General features: G+C 39.1%; 1 protein-coding gene across 29 annotated transcripts in view; it reads right to left on the bottom strand.

Moving 5' to 3' along the window:
• The window catches only part of DLG2 (discs large MAGUK scaffold protein 2), a 2,157,409-nt gene that overhangs the window by 351,887 nt on the left and 1,783,255 nt on the right, over positions 1-22,267 (bottom strand). For all 29 annotated transcript variants that reach the window (XM_064365356.1, XM_012469540.2, XM_012469543.2 and 26 more), the window contains one exon: positions 1,315-1,471. In XM_064365356.1, the coding sequence (XP_064221426.1) occupies positions 1,315-1,471 (157 nt within the window). The remainder of the gene's footprint in view (positions 1-1,314; positions 1,472-22,267) is intronic.

The raw sequence follows: 22,267 nt of genomic DNA on the forward strand, positions 1-22,267 counted from the left end.
ATGTGATTATGGCATAGATTGTGGTGATGCTTTCATGCTTGCATTCATATCTCCAAATTTGACATTAAGTATCTACAACTTTTTCTGTCAGTAATCTTATCTCAGTAAAGTAGCCTTGAAAACTACTTATGAAATAATGCCCTTTGCACCAATGCGGATACCACTGGAGGCTATTATCTTAAGCAAATTAACACAGGAACAGAAAACCAAATACCACGTGTTCTTACTTACAAGTGGGAGCTAAACACTGGATACTCATAGACATAAAGACACCAACAGTAGAAACTGGGGACTCCTAGAGTGGGGAGAGAGGGAAAGGGGAAATGACTGAAAAACTAATTACTGGGTCCACTAGGCTCACTACCTGGGTAATGGGATCAACTGTAGTCTCGACCTCAGCATCATGTGATATACCCATATAAGAAACATCACGTGTACCCCTGAATCTAAAATAAAAGTGGAAATTATTTAAAAAGTAAAAAAAAAAAAGGTGCTTAATACATTGTTGCTGATAATTCTCGAATTGAGTTGAACGGTGCCACTGCTACAACTTAGTACCATCAGCAAATTGTACATAGCACTATCTTACGCATTTTTTTTTACATCTGCGCCAAACTATACACATTATAAAGATGCAGTGTTTAGAGTATGGTCATGAGTTTGGGGAGAAAACCTGTTTTTTAAATAAAATAAGTAACATATCATTTTAAAAAGTCATGCTTCTCAACAGTCTGTTGGATGCAAAGGTGTCTCAGAGCATTTAGAAGAAAACATTAGCAACTTCACCTTTATTTGATGGAAGTAAGTGCAACAAGCCTCAAGCACCTGAACACCATTTAAACTGTGACACGTAGACCAGGCGAGGTGGCTCATGCCTGTAATCCCAGCACTTTGGGAAGCTGAGATGGGAGGATCACCTGAGGTCAGGAGTTTGAGAGCAGCCTAGCCAACATGGCAAAACCCCGTCTCTACTTAAAATATAAAAACTAGTTGGGTGTGGTCGTGGCCACCTGTAATCTCAGCTACTCGGGAGGCTGAGACAGGAGAACTGCCTCAACCCGGGAGGCAGAGGTTGCAGTGAGCTGAGATTGTGCCGCTGCACTCCAACCTGGGCAAGAGAAAGAGTAAGACTCTGACACAAAAGAAACAAAAACAAAAGCAAACAAACAAAAATGTGACATGTACCTGAAGCCATGATGCTCTCATCCATTTTCCTTTGTAATTAAGATTCTTCTGGTGTCATAATTGAATGTTATGACTTTTCATTGATGGTGTCAGATACGGAGGGAATAAAGATTAAAGAAACATACTCACCGATAGGATCTGGTCTCCTCTCTGGAGCTCCCCACTTAGGTCTGCTGGTCCACCAGCCAGAATGAAGGATACAAAAATACCTTCTCCATCTTCCCCACCTACAATGTTGAAGCCCAGTCCAGTGGAGCCTTTGTGCAGGACCACCTTGCGGGGCTCTCTGCAGAAAGAAATAGAGAACACAGCTTAGAGGATGATCCATTTAAGATTTAGGTTGCTTTTACTTTCACGGGTACAAATGATATCAGCAATTCCCTACCTATAAAGTTGTTTCTCAAACTGAGATAACATTCACACATCAAGAAAGAGGCTAATATCAGGATAGATGTTTAAGTTCCTCACTGTAACAACCACCAAAATACCATGTAAAATCATTCCTTCATTCTAAAAAGGTTTCTTAAACAATCTTTACTTCTACTTTAGTTTAAAACATCTGTTTTTGTATTAAGCACCACAGTAGTACTCAGTAGGACGGACATACACAAAAGGATGGAGGGATTTTGGGGGACAAGAGACTAGGTTGAATTCCCAGATCATGAAAGACCTTATATGCCAGGTTGTGGGTTTGTTGTTTGTTTAATTGTTAATTAAAATTTACTGTGTAGGCCATGGGGACTCATTGGAAGATTCTGAGACATTAAGAATATTTAAATTCATTTTAGAAAATTAACAGATGGTCCTATGGAGGGCTGATGGAAAGGAAAGTACAGATATGATGGGAGGTGGGAAAACCATTTGGGATGCTGTCTAGTAATCCAGCTGTGAGGAAGTCACAGCCTGAACAAGGGTGACAGCAGTGAGAATTTTAAAAAGGGTAACATGAAAGGAAATTTGAAGGGAGAAGCAGTAGGTCTAGAGATGACTCAGACATTGGAAAAAGAGGACAGAGAGCAACTAGCAAAAAGAGAGATGAGTGGAATCCATGGGATGAGTATGTCATGGGATGACATACTCATGGGATGTAGGGTCATGGGATGAGTATGATTTTGACATACTCAGTCACAGGAAATAGTGGGATATCCAGGTAGCGACTGGAGATATCCCACTCGCTATCTGGAGGGTATCCTGAAGCAGCTGGAGATAAAGGACAGGAATTTGGGTCTTCGGAGATAACTATAAATACATATTTGAGGGTCATCAGTAAAAAGGTCAGAGATCAAATTTTGAGCCAATAGTTCACTGAGTTTGTGTAGAGGTCAGGATAATATGGAGTTGTAGAATGTAAAAAGTCTTAAAAGGCATTTAGTTCAAATTCTGTATCAGTAGTTTTAAAAAGTGTTCTGCAAGCCTTAGGCTTGACCAAGTTGTTATTTGTATCATGCAGCCTCCTCTCCCAAACATGTCAGTCCATCTTCTATTTTCCAGCTCTTAATGATGAAAGAATAAGAGCCATCCAATATACTTTATACTAATGACTACAAAAAGAATTTGTTATTTGCTATCACATTTCCATGCATCAAATGATGCATTATGTATACATGCCTCATTATGAGGAAGAGTGTAAAATGCATATCACAACTTGAACTGTAAATAATAAATTAGATAACGCATTAAGTCAGAGATAAAGTGTCAAAGAGTTAACTCATTTCGTTCTACAAATACTTTGTAAACACCTACTCTGCCAGGAAGGTGTTTCAAGTGTTCAGAATGTTTGCAAACAAAACAAATATCCCTGCCCTTGTGGGCTTACATTCTAATGAAGGTAGACCACGAATAAACAATAGATGCAACAAATAAGTTGATTATATAGTATATTAGAAGGCAGTAAGAATTATAGATAGAAAAAAAATTACAGGACAGTGTAGGAGGGCTAGCTTGTGGCGGAGAGGGCCTGGGTAGGATGCATTGAGAAGGTGACATTTGAGAAAAGATTGAAGAGGTGAGGAAACTAATCATGTTACTATAAAAAGGAAGAATATTCTGGCCAGAGGAAAGGAACAGCTAAACAGGTCCTAATACGGAAGGGTGCCTGGTGTTGCCAAAGAAGAACTAGGAGGCCAATGTGGCTGAACTGAGTGAATGAGGAAGGGGGAATGGTAAACGATGACGTCACCGTATTAGTTTTCTACCGCTGAGTAAGAAGTTACCACAAATCTAGCAGGTTAAAACCACACCCATTATTCTCTTTCAGTTCTGTAGGTCAGAAGTCTGGGTGGACTTGACCGTGTTGTTTACCTATGCTAAAGTCAAGGTGCCAGCCAGGCTGAGCTTTATTGTAAGTTTCTGTGAAAAAATCTGTTTCCAAATATGTTTAGGTTGTTGGCAGAATTCAGTTTCTTGTGGTTGTAGGGTTATATTAGTCAGGGTTCTTCAGAGAAATAAAACCAATAGGCACCCACACCCACACCCCTACACACATCTTTACACAATAAGGAATTGGTTTTTGTAGTTGTGGAGGCTGATAAGGCCCCGGATCTGCAGCTGACAAATTGGAGACCCAGGAGAGCCAGTGATATATATTAAATAGTTGCAGGCGGAGACTAAGTCTGAAGGCAGAAGAAGACTGATGTTCCAGCTTGAAGACAGTCAGAAAGCAGCAGCAAATTCTCCCTCACATTGCTTTTTTATTCTATTCAGGCCTTCAGTGGACTGGATGAGGATCACACACTTCGTGATAAACAATCTGCTTTATGCGGTCTATTGATTTGCATGTTCATATCATCCAGAAACACCCTCACAGACAAACTGAGGACAATGTTCAACCAAATAGCTGGACATTCAATGACTCAGTCAAGCTGACACATGAAATTAACCATCACAAGGAATAAGGTACCCATTCCCTTGCTGGCCATCAACTGGGGCCTGTCTCAGCTGCTAGAGGCCATCCACATTCCTCACCACTTGGCTCCCTCTATCTTCAAGCCAGTAATGGCACAATGAATCCTGTTCATATTTGGAAACTCTGACTTCCTCTTCTCCAACTAGCTGAATAACTCTCTGCTTTTTAGGGGTTTACGTGATTAGGCCAGGCCTCCTCAGATAATTTTCCTGTCTTAAGATTAACCGATTAGTAACCTTAATTACACTTGCAAAATCCCTTTTCTTCTGTAAGAACTTAATTGTGGGAATAACACCAGGAGGCAGCTATCATGGGTCCCTCTTAGAACTTTGCCTACCACTATCAGAGAGACAACAGTGCATTAATTAATCCTGTAGGGCCTTGTAGACCATTTTAATAGCTTTTATTTTACTCTGAAAGAAATGGGGAGCCTGCTGGAAAAATAACTTGACCTGACTTCCATTTGCAAATGATTCTTTTGCTGTAAAATAGACTCCTCTTGCAGCTGGCGGGCATGGGAGTTCAGCTCCCTCTTGGTCACGGAAATACCAGGGAGGGAGAGGCAGAGCATTCCACTCATTCTACCTCATTGCCACTAGGTGGGAGTAGAAGTTCAGCTCCTCCCTCAGATCCATGCACACCAATGGGGGAGAGATCGAGTGCTGACTAGTACTGCCTTGATCACCTTATTCTGTCTCCTTACCTCTGCACGGGGATAGCAGTTCAGCTCCCCACAGAGTCCTGCTGATACTACCCTAGCAGGCAGAATGGCTTGCCAACTAGCAGTTTTCCTCTTTCTCCTTCTACTTCATTGCCACTGAGCAGGGGTGGAAATTAAGCTTCTTGCTGGTCCCCATCAGTATTAGGAGTAGGGGAATGGAATGCCAACTAACGCCATCTCATTCCAGCTTGTTGCTGCTGGTTAAGAGTACAAGTTCAGCTCCCCACTGGAAAGTGGAGTATTGACGAGCACCACCTCATACCCCCTGTTCTGCCTATCTGCTGCCAGATGGAGACGAAGTTCAGTTCTTGTTCTGCCTGCTGACAACAGCCTAGCGGAGGAAGTGGAAGGCCATCTTAGAGCTGCCTCTCCTGGCTGCCCCGGTAGAGCCAGAAATCTAGCTCTCTGCACAGCACCGCTGCCACTGCAGGGTTGAGGGGACAGGTTTTTCTTTGGTGTTTGGCTAGCGCAGGTCAGTATTATCAAAAGTTGTCCTGTTTTATTTGGCTATCTGTATTTTCCAGTCATTTATCTCAAGGGAGCAGGTTTTACTCGGGGCTCTTTTTGTCCATACTTATTGGCAGTTCCAGGCTGCAGTTCCTCCAGTGTTCCATTCAAATACATAACAAGCAAAAAACAACAACAACAACAACAAAAAACCAAAACAGAATAAGTCCTGGAAACTCACTACAGTATCCTTCCTTTCCTTCCCAGTCTGTTGCCTCCTCTCCAACTCTAAAGTCTTCCTATATTTGTTTTATTATACTCCAGGTGTTTTGGTTTTGTTTTGCTTTTTAAATAAGAGGGTGGGTGAGAGAGATGACATTTTAAAGGTAGAAGCCAACAAAATTTTGATGAAAAGGTTGTTGTCAAAATCTCCCTCTTCCCCCAGAATAAACACATGTATAGACATTCTTAGTGGGTCCAACAACACTGACGCTCTATATAGTATATACAGATGGAGGGAAGAGAGTGAGGACTCTGACATTTGTCCTTGTGCTATACTGGGCTTGATGCTTTACCCAAATCATTTGATTTATTCCTCAAAAAAAAAAAAAGGTGTACACTGATGTTTACAACTACTTTGAAACAGATACGAAAGCAAAATAGATTGATGATTGGCTAGATGGGTAGCTACATGATAGAGCAAGCACAGAACAATATTAATAGTGAAATCTAGGTGGCAAGTACATGGATGTTCACTGTAAAATTTTAAACATTTTCCTTGTTTGAAAAATTTTATAATGAAATTATGAGTAAAATAAACAACCTGATGAAGAAATCATTAGAACTTTTTAGATTAGTGAAGCGAGACTACTTGCCTAAACTCTTAACTGAGTTTAGTAACTAGCAAAGGCAGGATTAGGACACAGATTTTTCTGTCTCACAATCCCAAAGTCTAGAATATGGTATATGCTAGAGATTGTGAACCAGCAAGTCAAAGGCTGAATCTGACTCACAATATTTACAAACGTTTGAATTAGTTGCCCAAGTTTAAAATTAGGAAAATTTGCATAAAATATGGATTTGTGGCTTCACATGAAAAAAATCCGGCCAGGCGCAGTGGCTCACGCCTGATATCCCAGTACTTTGGGAGGCTAAGGTGGGCAGATCATGAAGTCAGATCAAGACCATCCTGGCCAACATGGTGAAACCCCATATCTACTAAACATACAAAAATTAGTTGGGTGTGGTGGTATGTGCCTGTAATCCCAGCTATTCAGGAGGCTGAGGCACAAGAATTGCTTGAATCCAGGAGACAAAGGTTACAGTGAGCCAAGATCACACCACTACATTCCAGCCTGGTGACAAAGCAAGACTCCGTCTCGAAAAAAGAAAAAAGAAAAAAAAAAAGAAAAAAGAAAAAAATCTGACATTCCATCAACACTAGCTCCCAGTTTTGTTGTGAGGTAACACTTGGTTTAGAGTATGGCCTTCTTTAGAAGGGTCATTCTTTCTCTAGTTTGACACAGTTCTAACCTCTTTCGCATGTGTCATTGTACCACGTTTGCGCTTCTTACAAAATTAAGAGGAAAGTATTTCTTGTACTTATACTCTTATCAAAAATGGGAAACTGAAAGCTTTGTGGAGGCAGTATTATATTTTAACAAAAATGAGAGAGAGTAAGATTCCTACGGAAGTAAAGATCATCCTTACATGTTTTATATGCAATGCAACTTTATGCAGGTAGCATACAGCTTTCAAAGGTCATTATGAAACATCATTCCCCATTACTCATCTATGCTACCCATCTGGGGGCATTCTGTTAGTCACCTTGCACTTTGACATACTGCTTCCTGCCTGTAAAAACAGAAAACATATAATGTTCGTGTGACACATTTTATTTATTTTACCCGGATCCCATTTATTTCAAACTATCTCAACAAATCTTTTAAAGCAAATTATTTGGAATTTTTACAACTGAGAAGATTTAAATGCCTTTTTAAAAAACAATTTTATATCACAGTGAATTATGATACTTATTTTAATAATGAAATGACAAAAAAATGATTTGTAAAATGGAATGCAAATAAAATGTCCTAAGCACACTTCAAATGATTTACTTTTTCTAAATTAAATTTCTTATGCTAATAACCTATGACAGCAATCTGCAGATTTTTAAAGTATTTTCACATATATTTTTACTGTTAGAGGATCAAAGCTCTTTAAAGTATTACAAGTCCTATTTTACCAATGCTTAGGTAAATCAACTTCTCTGCATTCACACAGCTAGAAGCATCAGAGATGTTTCTTTACTATAAGTTAAGTGTTTCATCCATTCAATGGAGAGGAAACTTAAACAATGAAAAAATTTAAAAACTAAGCTAAAATTAAAGTATATATAAAGTATAGTAGTATATATTAAAGTATATATAAGCCAGAGGAGGATTCTGAATTTTAAAAAGGGATTACAATATATTGTATTACAAAATACAGTTTCCAAAACCATTGACACTCAAAGATTCACTTTAACTGTCCTTAGCTCTTATCATTTGAACCACAGGCTTCAATAACTCATCGCAGGCTTCCGTAACTCATTGCAGGCTTCCTTGCATTGTTCTCTCTCTGAACCCCTTCATCCCCTGTAATTCAGGTTTTGACTTTTAGGATAACCTCCCAACTTGAAGTCTCTTTGATCCTTGTTTCAATCTTCCAAATACACTCTCCTCACTAAAATACAAACTGGATCATCTTACCACCCTGCTTAAATGTCTCCAGCCGCCCTATGAACACTCTTCTATGAATACATCAAACTCCCTGTGCTTCTCTGAGGTTGACACGTGGCTTCATACCTCTATGATTTGGCTCAGGCCACCTTAAAACTCAGTTCAATTGTCACTTCTCTGAATCCTCAGGTACATATGATCACTTGTTCCTTAGGTTCACACTGTGTCTTCCACACATGCCTCTATTGCGGCGTTTTTTTACAGTGTGTCATAATTGCTCGTATATTCTTCTCAATAAAATGTGAACTCCTAGAATGCAGGCACCAGCATATTCCCCAGTAATAGTAATATGGCTGCCATGTGGCAGGAACTCAGGACTTGGTATTAAATGAATGAATACGCTCCCCCAGTGATTTAGATCTCCATTTCATATTATAATTAATTCAGTGAATGTCTTTCCTTCTTCCTAGATTTTTACCAGGGATGGCAAAATGTAAATTCCACAGATACAGATCAGAAAACAAACAGGCAAAGCAGGACGAGAAGGAATCGCAGCAAACTGGAAGACACATTTCCTCTAAAGGGGGGCTGCTACTGTTCAACTCTGAATAATTGCTCCAAGCAGCAATGTCAACCAATCTTGCAAGATTCTCTAATTTTTAAAGATAAGTCAAAAATCTAGATATTTATAAAAATTTTCCAGAATTCAAAGAGGACAGGGTTAGAAAAGGTAAAAGCATGGTGTAGGTCAAACTAAACATGTTTGTTATGGATCCAGCTATGAACTGCCAGTGTGTGACTGCCTTTTTAGAAGTTTGATGGCACATTTGACATCTGCTTCATGTTTTTCCCCTTTCACGGTGCTCAGAATGGTATTTGACTCATGGTCATTAATATTCCACATTTAGCCCATCTCTGTTCTCGATTTTCCAAGTTCTCCCATTCTGGAATACCCTTTTATCTTACTGTTTCCTTTTTTCCCTTTTATATTACACCTGCTCAAGACTCATCATCTTCATGATAACCCATTCTCAAACAGTTTGAGTCACAGCTGCTTCTGCATGCGTACTGCTGAGGCTAATGACTCTGGGTCTGATGAATATCACGCCGCACATTTCTATGAACTGTTTTGTGTGTGAGGGCATTGTGGCCTCCAGTGAGATCATGATATCCTGGAGGTGAGGTATCAAGGTTTACATTTATAGGGATCCCTAATACATGTAGAAGAGTGTTCAGTCAATACCTGATGATTGAATAAATAAACACGCTTTATAAAGAGCTCAAATACTTTTTATACTGAAATGCTTTGGACTGATTTTCTATGTTATTCATTATCTAGAATTCATATTGCCTAGGGCTCTGTTACTAATCATTATTATCTTATATCATTAAACACTGACAGGGGAACAAAATTCTATCTTTTATTTTTCATTCTGAATTTAGCTCAGGGATTGTAATTTGGAAATTGTCCCTGATACTCTCCTTAGTCTCTCTGCTCTAGGCTGGGTGCCTCCCCTAGCAATCTTTTCATGTAGCTATCATAATGCTTATCCCACTGCACTGGTTTAGTTGACTCCCTCTCCAGCTAGAGTGAGCAGCTTCAGGGCAGGGACCCATACAAAACAGACATATAATGCCATTTGCTTTTTGTCTCCAATACCTGGTACATAATAGGTGCTCACTGTTAGCTAATTTCATATTATATTTTAAGTATGGAATGTACAGAAGACAGAATTTGTTCACTCACATCAGCATTTTTAAAAACAAAGTTAGAAAGCAACTTAAAAATATGCATCTTATCCCTCCATCCAAACTTCCACTAGACAAACATGTATGGAGTACCTATGTTGTGTTAGGCACTGTGAATACAAAGATTAAAGCCTCCTGGGGTAGGAGGAGTCACATGTAAACAAACGCTTAGAAAAATCTAGGAAGTGGACAAGCGCTGGGACAGAAACATGTGAGCAATAAGCTGAAGTAGCCAAGAGTAAGGAGTGACCGGTATTCTTCCTAAAAGGGATGATTCTTTTAACATCATCACTTAGACGAAATGTGCTATATTCATTTATGCAGCTTTTGTTTTTCTCTTAATGTGATGTAAAAAGCCTTCATAATTATAAAACCTTTGGATGCTGAACAACTGGAGAAATGCCAGCCTGACCTGCCCCAAGCTGTGGCAGATCGTCAGCAGCATAATCTTGTTTAGCTAGAGCCTCAGAGGATGCTCTAAGCTAGTCCGGATGTTTTCAGGAGGTGCTGTGCTCTATCTCTCTTTACACCAGATGGCTTAAGAGAGTTCAGGATTCAAAAAGAAAAATTACTTCTTAAACTGAAGCCTTTCTCACAGCCATTCACAGGCTATTCCTTGAACTTTGAGCATCTGGGGACTTGTGAAGTCACTCCAGTCAACTCCTACAACCTCCATAGTGAGAGGTTGATTGGGTAGTGGAAATTAAGGTACAAATATGTTTTCATTCATCTTTCTAAAGAACGTATCTTACCATGTTCCTCTCTTACTCAAAAGCCTTCTAAGGATCTGCATACCTTTTAGGAGTCTAAACTTCTACACAAGGCATTCAAGGTCTGCACAAGGTCTAAACTTCTACACAAGGCATTCAAGGTCTACACAAGGTCTAAACTTCTACACAAGGCATTCAAGGTCTACACAAAGTCTAAACTTCTACACAAGGCATTCAAAGCTTCCTATTATTTGCCCTCACCCACCTCTCCATCACCTAACTTCACTGTGCCCCCTGGTACTTCACGTTTCAGCCTCACAAAGTTGCCAACCACAGCTTCTCAACCCAGGTTGTTCCTCTTTGTCTTTGCCCAGGCTGTTTGCTTTGGCTAGAAGGATGCCTGCCTTCTGCTATTCTCATCTACCTAATGAGGTTTGACTTGGCCTTCAAGACTGAGGCCAGGTACCATCTCTTCTCTGCTGTCCCCTCAACCCTCACCTTCAGAAGAACTGACTTCTTTGAAACCACATTGTCCTTTCAGTGATTATACCACTATCACTGCCTTTACTGTTCTGAAATTAATTTATTCACCCACACATCTATGCTGGTCCTAACAGATAAAGGACTTTTAGGTCCTTGTTTTGTATAATTTTGGGAACTGGTACAGGCTGAGAGAGACACACACAAAAATATTGTTTCATAACCAAAAAAAAAGTGAGAGGTTGGGAAAAATAATACTGAGTTCTAGTTCTAGCTCTCTTGGGATCTGTGGGAAGCCAGGATTGCCCTCTACAGGTCAGGTTCTTTGCTTGGGTAATGGAGGGAATAATGTTTGTCTCATGGGGAAGTGTTGAAATTTCGGTAAGACGATGAACTAAAGGCATCTAGAAAACTGAGAAGTTTTAAAGAAAATTATATATTGAGATATGCTTTCCAGTAATTTGGCAGATTAGATATTCTGAAAACCCCTTTCATTACAAAGCAGCTAAAAATTCTGAATAAAATACTTATAAAATACTTTTAAATGCTTGGCTAAGCTTGTAAGTAGGAGAAATCTTCAGAGGCTGAAAATGAAGCAGAAATGCAAACTCAGAAGAAAGCAAGTACTGAGAACAGTAGCAGACTGAAGAGCGATGAGCTAGCGTGTTAGTGTCTAGATCTGACGGCTGCATGAGTAGGACTGTGTGAGCCCAGCGGTGGGATTAGATCAGAGACACCTGAGCAAAATTAGGACACCGAGAGGCTACACCCCAAACAAAAGGATAAAGTACAAAAATATTAGCACCTCAGCAATTACCAGGATATATATCTACCCTGACTTTGGCTCAAAGGAAAACAAAAGGACCTGGGGGCTGGGCGCAGTGGCTCATGTCTATAATCCCAGCACTTTGGAAGGCCGAGGCAGGTGGATCACTTGAGGCCAGAAGTTCAAGATCAGCCTGGCTAACATGGCAAAACCCTGTCTCTACTAAAAAAAAGAAAAAAAAGCTGGGCATGGTGGTGCATGCTGGTAATCCCAGCCACTTGTGTGGCCGAGGCACAAGAATCACTTTAACCTGGGATGGCAGCAGAGTGAGACTCTGTCTCAAAAAAAAAAAAAAAAAAGGGCCTATTTGAATGTCAAAGAAGTTACACTTGCAAACAGAATTAATAAAACTGAATAAATTGGGAGAATAAAGAAGGGAGAGTCCACCCGAGTGGCAGAAGAAAGATCTTGGCAATAGGTCTCCAGCACCGTGAGGTCGAGGTGCTCTCCAGCTCTGGCTGCAGGTGGCTAGCATAAATGTGCTGTCCTGGTTGGTAGGGGTAACATATGTGATGGGCTCATCTGGCTATCCTAACTCAATGATAGTAGTCACTAGGGTCATCTGGGTGGCTAATTTCCCTCTCAGAGTCCAGGTTCACCAAGTCTCTTGCTCATTAAAATATAATTTCTCGTAGTGTTTTTCCTATTGGGAGCAATGAGCTAGTTAGCACATTTTGGTATCTTGAATAGCTACATTTTGCATCGTATATTAATAAGCATGTAAGTTTGATCACTCCTGGATACACTGATAAAAACTGGGTTTCAGAGACTATAGATAGAAGGCCCAGATCTAGAACCACGACAACCCAAATAGCATGTATTACCCTTGGAAGTCATATGGGAAGTCTACAGTTAGTCTTCCTGAATCCCTTTTTCTTCATTTCTCTGTAAATGCAACTGTGGTCATGTGAACAGTGCTATTAAAAAGAGGAGACAGTTGTAAGAGATCAAAAAGATTTTTTTGGTAGAATGAGAAGACATGTATTAGTAAAACTGTGAAGAGAGGAGCATAGCAAAGGTGGTCACATGGAGGACAACAACAGAAGGCTCAAAGCTGCTGGTTGATTATAACCTTCTTATGTCTAAATGAGCCAGCTACTCAGAAGGGTGCAGTACAATGTGTGCCTCATATTTAAATAATTAAATTTGGGCAGTTAGCCAAATAATCAGTCAAACAGATCATTAGGCATCATATAGACACACAAAGATAAGGGGTTTTGTTGAACTGCTATTTAAAGACATGTTATTAAAATAATACAAAGAAATCTGGTTTCATAAGGGAGGATCTATGCATTAAATATGCAATATAGAGCAGGCTGAGTTCAGCAAAATAATAACCACACTGATACAGAGTATACGCTAAATATACTATGGTTGGTACTGTGTGGAATAAAACAACTCTAATAGATGAGGATGGTATGGGGTACTGTGATATTAGGAAAGACGACGGGCATTGGAGTGAGTAACCTTGGTGTAGTTTATTGATGTCTTGCTTTTTTGACTGCAAATTGTGAAGAATAATATCTATTTTCTGACATTGTAAAGATGGACTGAAATAACATACAAATACTAGAATCACACAGCAAGTGCTCAGTAAATGCTAACTCATTTCCTTACCCTCTAGAAAGTTATGACCTTTGAAAGGTAAATAGTCACACATAAAGTAATAAATCAACATTGTAAGCCCACAGGTGTTAAATATCAAATGAGTATTGTGGATGAAAGATATCTGTGTTAAGGAAAGAATATGAAGTCATATAGAATGTACAATCTGAACTAGACCTTGACAGATGGGCAGAAATTAGGAAAGCGGAAAGGAAAGTAGGGGCTATTTCAGTACACAGCATGAGCCTAGGACCTGAGGGGAGAGACACGAGATGTATTTGGAGAAGGGGGAGTATCCCAGTTTGAATAATGTGCAGGATTGGCCTCAAGGAAAACTAGAAGACTGAGGCAGACTAGGAAGGAACATGGATGCCAACCTGAAGAATTCAGACCCTATACTTGGATAATGTGAAGGCACTGAATGTTTGGGCACCCAGGGGAGACTGTGTGAACGCAATAACGTCTATTTGTAAGTCTTAAGTGTTTATGTTGCATTGTTTTGTTTCTACAACCTCCCAAGTCTGTCTGCAATGAGTTTAATTAATACTTCTAAAGGTCTCTAAAGATACTTCTGCGGCAAAGTGAGGGGCTTTGATTGAAGCTGTAATGTAAAATCCAAGATTTAACTGCTAAGGTCTGTCTCAGTTCTTTGTAAAACTTTCTTTTCCTTATCTTCTCTGGAGTAAATCTTAGAATTAGTTACACATCTGAGATTACATATAACATCCTTGGTAAATGAAATCAAACGGACAAATTAAAAAATTTTGTTCCCGCAACATATCAACTATAGACCAATTAGTTTGATTTAAAAATATTTGGAGTACTTTCTCATTCACATATCAAACACGATAATCTAATAACCATGTTTCACCTCAGTTTGTTTTTGTCTAAATTTCTCGAGAAAATAAAGAAGCAATTTTATGTTGCTCTCACATACATTCTCACTTTTCATAATACCTTCGAATCATTTTATCTCCAAAGCAAAAAAACTAAAACAAAAACAAACAAAAAGACATAGGATTATCCCTTTTTTTTCTTTTATTTCATAATGTTTTGGTTGACAATTTATTTTTTAAGTTATGTATACTATCCATTATGGCAAGATTCACTTTTGCTCCCTGTTGCATTTTGAATTTTTAAAGAGAAATTAATTATAAAAGGAATATTTTTTGATAATTATAACAGGAATAATTTTAGCAATAGTATTAAACTAAATAAAAGTAAAAAAGTAAACTCTGTTGTACAAAGGTATTTTTCATAGTTGTGTCATTTGTTCTCAAGCTCTCATGACTGGTGAAATAATGTCTGAAACCATTATGAAGCTGGGCATGAGCAAAACTAATATTTAAAAAAAGGATTAGGCAAAAAAACTGCATATTCTTCCTAAAGACAAAGTACATTTTATGAAAGGTTTTAAAAAATATCTTTTGAGTTGGAGCATTATGGTATTATGAAACTCTAATTAATTAATAAATGTTCAAACCCTCTACAATTAGTGTGATATGGGGGATATGGCTTGAATTAAAGAGAAATATCTGGGTTCAAGTTTTTCAGGTTTTTCTCTTAACTCTGTTTTGGATACATTCATCTTTTCGTAGAAAAAAACCTTAGACTGAGGCCTGTTTTCTAATCCTGACTTCAATATTAACCCCAGAGTGTCCTTGAAAACAGCCTCTCTGAACAGATTTCTATATTCTGTAACTAAGGGAGGGGTGACAAAGGCAAACCAGAACTCACCACAATCCCTTCCGGCTCTAGCATTACAGTGCCTGCTTAATGAACATCAGAAGTGGGGCATTCCCATTTCTAAAATCACAATTCCACTTGATGATTTAGTAAATATTTAGTACTCACCTTCAAGAAAGTGGAGAGGGCAAGAAATGGCTCTATAGTTAGGTCCTCTCCAACTTGGCCTCCCTTCAGCTTTTAACATAAATGTTCCTCTCTATATTTCCACAGTTGAAATTTTGGGAAACGTTCTATGTATCTGTTGCCCAATATGGTAGCTACTAGTCATATGTGTTAGTAAGCACTTGAAGTGTGGCTGGTGTGACTGAGAAACTTAATTCTCGTCTTTCTCCTTTCCTCTAGCTCTCCCTCGGAGGGCTCCTTTGTTTCTCTAGGTCTTAAATTGTGCTCTGTGACCACTCCATCTAAACCAGTCCCCTGCTAAATTTTTTAAAAATCATGCCTCTTGTAAGGATACTTTTCTTACAGTATATTAATCGTGTGTGTTTGTTTGCTTGCTGCTCATCTCCCACTAGAATGCAATCTCTATGAGAACTACAACCCCCTTGGGTCTCTAGCATCTAGTCTAGTGCCTGGCACCGATTAGGGTCTTGACATTTTTTGAATAAACTAATAAATGGGCGGTCTTGTCCTTTGCTATATTGATAATCTACTATTCATATCTCCAGCCCAGATCAGTGTTTTTTTTTTTTTTTTTTTTGAGACGGAGTTTCGCTCTTGTTAACCAGGCTGGAGTGCAATGGCGCGATCTCGGCTCACCGCAACCTCCGCCTCCTGGGTTCAGGCAATTCTCCTGCCTCAGCCTCCTGAGTAGCTGGGATTACAGGCACGCACCACCATGCCCAGCTAATTTTTTGTATTTTAGTAGAGACGGGGTTTCACCATGTTGACCAGGATGGTCTAGATCTCTTGACCTCGTGATCCACCCACCTCGGCCTCCCAAAGTGCTGGGATTACAGGCTTGAGCCACTGCGCCCGGCCAGATCAGTCTTCTTTACTCCAAATTTCTATTCAACTGCTCCAGAATGAAATCATTTTTTTCCCCCAGAATCTTTTTTTTCTCCCTTTTGTTCCTTATCTGGGTTAATGGGGTCTGCCCAATCTTGCAAATTGGAAACTTTTGCATTTTTTTCTCTATTGCTCATCTAGTACCTCCAACAAATGCAGTCAGCTTTAACTCAGAAATGCCTCTCACATCATCTTAGTATTGTTGCCTTAGTTCGGGCCCATGGCATCAATGCCATGGATTCATTCCTAACTAGGCTTCTCCTAACAATATGAAGTAACTATTAACTTGGGATTCATGGACTTTTTCAATCTCAACTCCCAATACATTCCTTCTGGCACTATACCAATCAGTTACACATAAATTTCTGTGTGGCCCTCATGGTCAGACTCTTCTGTGTCATCTGTGTGTTCTTCCTGTTTGGAATGCCCATCCCCAGATGAACCAGTTTATCCTTCAACAATTCTACAGGCACATTTAGCCAACTCCCGGGTAGTGTTTCCAGAGCATTTTATTTGGGGGCATTATAGCACTATCACCTAAAAATAGATATATGTATTAATCCTCCACCAACTGGGAATTCATTATGCACAAGAAATATATCTATTCAATTTTCTGAAGAATGATTTATTCCCCTGTAGTAGTTAAGTACCTGGCTTTGGTTTCAGACGCACATCTGATTAAAACCAAGATTTGCCATTTATTAGCTACAAGACTTTGGTCAATTTACTTCATCTTGTTGAATGTCAGTTTTCACATCCCAAAATGGGAATAATAGTGGTACTTGTGATTTTTATGAGGATTAAATGGGATAATGAATGCAAATGCCTGAACTATATTGATAAGATGTTGGAAGCTTTTAATGGTCGTTTATATATTTATTAGTCATACACCATTTGCTGAGTAGTACGTCATAAATGAAGATTATTATGACTGACTTTGTCCTCATAGAATTTCTAATCTAGTGGAAGAAATAAGACATAAATATAGATAGACAGATAGATAGATAGACAGATAGATAGATAACTGATACAAAACATAAGTAATAAAAGAGATACATAGGAAGTGTTATGAGGGCCTGGGATAGACAGAAATTATTTCTGGATGGGGGTCTATGGAAGGTTTGCTGAAGGAGATAACGCTTAAATTACACAGGAAAACATGGCCAGAATTACTTGCTTCATTAATTACTTTTCTCAGCATAGCAGGTGCTTTGCAAGGGCAGATGCAGGTTTTATGGAGTCTGGAGGTTTTATAATCTAGAGTTCCTTTTCCTTTTTAAAAAAACATAAAATATTATATCAATAACATGAATTTCTTATTTACCCAGAATGCTAGTGCCTGACATCTAAAATGTGCTTACTATATGTAAATTCCCTTTTCCCCCACCTTTGTGTCTCCAGTACCCAGCAAAGTGTCTGGCACAAGGTACAAGAGCTTGAAAAGGTCCGTGTAATTGAAAGGACTAGGGTTTCAAGGTAAATCCACTTCTCGTGCTGTGCTTGGAGCTGGAAATATAACTATAAATACAACTTAGTTCCTGACTTCATGGGCTCTCATCCTAGGGGGATTGGGAGGTAAGTAAAAATAACTAATTATAATAGCATTCATTCATCCATAACATTTGTGGTAAGTTTTATAATAGGTAGAAGAGCACTGATTTGATATAGAGAGATGGGGAGTGAGATGATATTTAATGAAGAAGGAAAAGTATAATGAACGAAGTGAGGGAATACGTGGTGTTTGAAGAAAACCAAATATTTTCATTGGACAAAATGTACTATTCTAGTAGGGGTGCAGTGGAGATATGAAGGCAGAGGCTAGATCAGGAAGATGTTCTTAGATAGGGCAAATAGAGATTCAATTCTTAATACTCAGAAGAGCAGAGCAGAATATTTCCAAATACTTTCTTCATTCATTTAACAAAGATTTAGCGAGCAGCTACTGGGCTAGATCCTGGCTAAGGCTTGCACATACAAAGCTATACAAGACCTCTCTGTCCCCGAAAGATTTACACTTTGTGTTATGTGTTGAATTGTGTCTCCAACTCTAAAAAAATTTTGAAGCCCTAACTCCCAGTATTCCAGAATGTGACATGTTAGGAAAGGATTGTTGCAGATGCTGGATGTTAAGAAGAGGAAACACTGGAGTAGAATGAGTCCCTTATCCAATCTGACCGGTCTCCTTATAAGAAGACAGCCAGGGCTGGGTAGGGTGACTCACACCTGTAAACCCAGCACTTTGGAAGGCCGAGGCGGGTGGATCACCTGAGGTCAGGAGTTTGAGACTAGCCTGGCCAAAATGATGAAATCCCTTCTCTACTAAAAATACAAAAAAATTAGCCAGGCATGGTGGCAGGCACCTGTACTCCCAGCTACTCAGGAGGCTCAGACAGGGGAATCGCTTGAACTCAGGAGACAGAGGTTTCAGTGAGCTGTTGCCACTGCACTCCAGCCTGAGCAACAAGAGGGAAATTCCGTCTCAAAAAAAAAAAAAAAAAAAAAAGACAGCCATGTGAAGATAGAGATACACCAGGAGAATGCCGTAAGAAGATAGAGGCCAATGTTGGAGTGGTGCAGTTGCAAACCAAAGAACACTCGAGGTTGCTGGCTAAGCTCCAGAATCTAGGAAGAGGCAAGGAAAGAGTCCCCTACAGTTTTCAGAAGGACCAGGTCCTGCTTGGACTTTGATCTTGGACTCTAGCCTCCAGAACTGAGAGACAATAAATTTCTGTTGTTTTAAACACTGAGTAGTTTGCTACCTAAGACCTAGGAAGCTAATACTCTCTGGCAGGGATTACCTGAGCCAATGCACAGACTGACATGAACATCACCTGCTTAGGGAGGCAAAAGGACTCACTGAGGCTGACTCAATCCCTATGATCTATCACTTCAGAAAATGGATTTGAAATAAAGGATAATCATATCAGTGCAATTTTTGCAGCTGTTACCAGGAGCCTGGGCAGAAAGCCTTGTATTCAAATAGCAAAGCTTTCCATAAACCTCATTAATAGAATTTCATAAGTTTTCATGTAGTTAAGCTATCTATGCAAGAATTACTATGGAAAAAATAAAGAAAACGTACTACCATGGACACATCATTAATTACTACTACTGAAATTCATTTTCAAAGGTAATATGAAAGGAAATATAAACTTTTTTTTTTTTTTTTTTTGAGACGGAGTTTCGCTCTTGATACCCAGGCTGGAGCGCAATGGCGCGATCTCGGCTCACCGCAACCTCCGCCTCCTGGATTCAGGCAATTCTCCTGCCTCAGCCTCCTGAGTAGCTGGGATTACAGGCACGCGCCACCGTGCCCAGCTAATTTTTTGTATTAGTAGAGACGGGGTTTCACCATGTTGACCAGGATGGTCTCGATCTCTTGACCTCGTGATCCACCCGCCTCGGCCTCCCAAAGTGCTGGGATTACAGGCTTGAGCCACCGCGCCCGGCCCGGAAATATAAACATTTTACTAGTCTTTAGTGGTAACTGAACTCTTAAAATTTTTTTTCTTTAAAAGAAACATTCAACTGCTCTCTTCTCTGGGAGTATCACAGGTGTTGTCCTGTATAAATGTTTCTGTTGCTTTTACCAGCTACAAGTTCTGTTTTTTGTTTGTTTGTTTTTGCTAATTTCAGAGAAGGCTTTACATAACAATTAGTTCAGCCCTGATGAATTTTCTAATTCCTTCTTTTCTTTATCAGGAAAAAAGAGGAAGACCATTGCTTCCCAACCTTGCTTTTTCAACTGAGAAATTTCATTGATCTTACTGACCTTCTTCTCCTTTCTACCCAGACTTCTGCCTTTAGAGCAGAGGTCAGCTCAAACTCTTCTCCAACATGGCATTCTTAAAGTTATTCATTAATGACTTCCTTTAGCCACAGCAAAATCTGAAAGCCAACTTTGGACACTGATAAGAATGGGACAAAAGAAGACATACAAGAGGCCAACAAACATGAAAAAATGCTCATCATCATTGGTCATTAGAGAAATGCAAATCAAAACTACATTGAGATACCATCTCACGCCAGTTAGAATGGCGATCATTAAAAAATCTGGAGAAAATAGATGCTGGAGAGGATGTGGAGAAATAGGAACACTTTTACACTGTTGGTGGGAGTGTAAATTAGTTCAACCACTGTGGAAAACAGTGTGGCGATTCCTCAAGGACCTAGAAATAGAAATTCCATTTGACCCAGCAATCCCATTACTGGGCATATATCCAAAGGATTATAAATCGTTCTACTATAAGGACACATGCACACCAATGTTCATTGCAGCACAGTTTACAATAGCAAAGACCTGGAACCAACCCAAATGCCCATCGATGATAGACTGGACAGGAAAAATGTGGCACATATACACCATGGAATATTATGCAGCCATTAAAAATGAGGAGTTCGCGTCCTTTGTAGGGACATGGATGAACCTGGAAACCATCATTCTCAGCAAACTGACACAAGAACACAAAATCAAACACCACATGTTCTCACTCATAGGAGGGTGTTGAACAAGGAGAACACATGGACACAGGGAGGGGAGCACTATATATGGGGGTCTGTTGCGGGGGAGTGGGGGGGACAGCCGGGGGGGGGAGTTGGGGAGGGATAGCATTGGGAGAAATGCCAGATATGGGTGAGGGGGAGGGAGGCAGCAAATCACACTGCCATGAATGCACCTATGCAACAACTTTGCATGTTTTTCACATGTACCCCAAAACCTAAAATGCAATAATAAAAAAAAAAAGAAGTATCATCAAAAAATTTTCCCCTAAACAAATAAGTATAGCTTCATTTCCTGACATACCCTCAAAAATACTCTAAATTCCAATCACATCAAAACTCTTGATTTTCTCTGAATTCCTAGCTTTTTGTTAAACAATGGACTCTTTCCTTCACCTTGGTCTTCCCATGTACAATCCTTTCTGCCCGCAGTTGGTTTCTTCTCATTTATATATCTAGGAAGCTTTCCCTCATTCTTCACGTATAGTTGAACAACAGTTGCTCTCCTCAGCTCTCCCTAACACTAGCTCCTCAAGGATTCTATTGCACCAAATTCATATATTGATTATCGTAATTATCATATTCTATCTTTTTATCCATTTAACAAGTATGTGTTGAGGGTCTACTACACTCCTGGAGGGCTCCACTGTGGGTAGGATTATTAATATAAAGCAGTTGGTTTCTTCTCCCAAGAAGTTCAGAACATAGACACGTATTAGAAGAGTAAAATGGCAATCATAAGCCAGAATACTAAAGTTATAATCTTGTACAATAATAATTTATTTGCATACTTGCTTTTCCCATTTGACTCTGAGATTCTTGAGTGTTTTACTTTGTGAGTTAGTGTCTCATAGCTAAAAAATACCTACAAACACCCATTGAAAATAAAAACTTCGGGTAAATTAGGAATAGGGGAATCCCTTAATTTATTAAAGAATATCTACAAACTCTCTACAGCTACTATCATGCCTAATGGTAAAAAAATAAAAATAAATAAATAAAACTCCAAAAAAAAAAAAAAAAAGTTGAAGCTTTCCCACTAAGATCCACCACTGCCTTTCCACATCATACTGCAAGTTTTAGCTAATACAATCAGACAAGAAAAGGAAATTTAAAAGTACACATATTAGAAAGGAAGAAATAAAACTATCTTTGTCGACATATAACCTAATACTCTGTATAAAATCCAAGATAATTGACAGAAAACTCCTGGAACTAATAAGCAATTATAGCAAGGTTGTAGAATAAAAGGTTAGTACACAAAAGCCAATTAATTTCCTATATGTTAACAATGAAAAAGTGAAAACTGAAATTACAAACACAATGCCATTTACATTAGCACTCCCCAAAATAAAATACTAAGTTACAAAGCTAACAAAACATGTACAATATCTATATAAAAAAATTGCAAAAATCTGATGCAAGAAATCAAAAAACTAAATAAATGGAGAGATAGTCCATGCAAATGGACTAGGAATACTCAACATTGTCAAGATGTTAGTTTTTTCCAACTTAATCTGTAGATTTAGTATGATCCCAATCAAAATCCCAGCAAGTTATTTTGTGAAATGATTCTAGAGTTTATATGGAGAGCTAAAAGACCTCAAATAGCCGACTAATACTGAAGGAAAAACACAAATTTGGAGGGTAACACTAACTAAC

Source organism: Aotus nancymaae, unplaced genomic scaffold, assembly GCF_030222135.1.
Source record: "Aotus nancymaae isolate 86718 unplaced genomic scaffold, 86718_ANA_hifiasm-v0.15.2.pri h1tg000059l, whole genome shotgun sequence".
Classification (NCBI taxonomy): Eukaryota; Metazoa; Chordata; class Mammalia; order Primates; family Aotidae; genus Aotus; species Aotus nancymaae.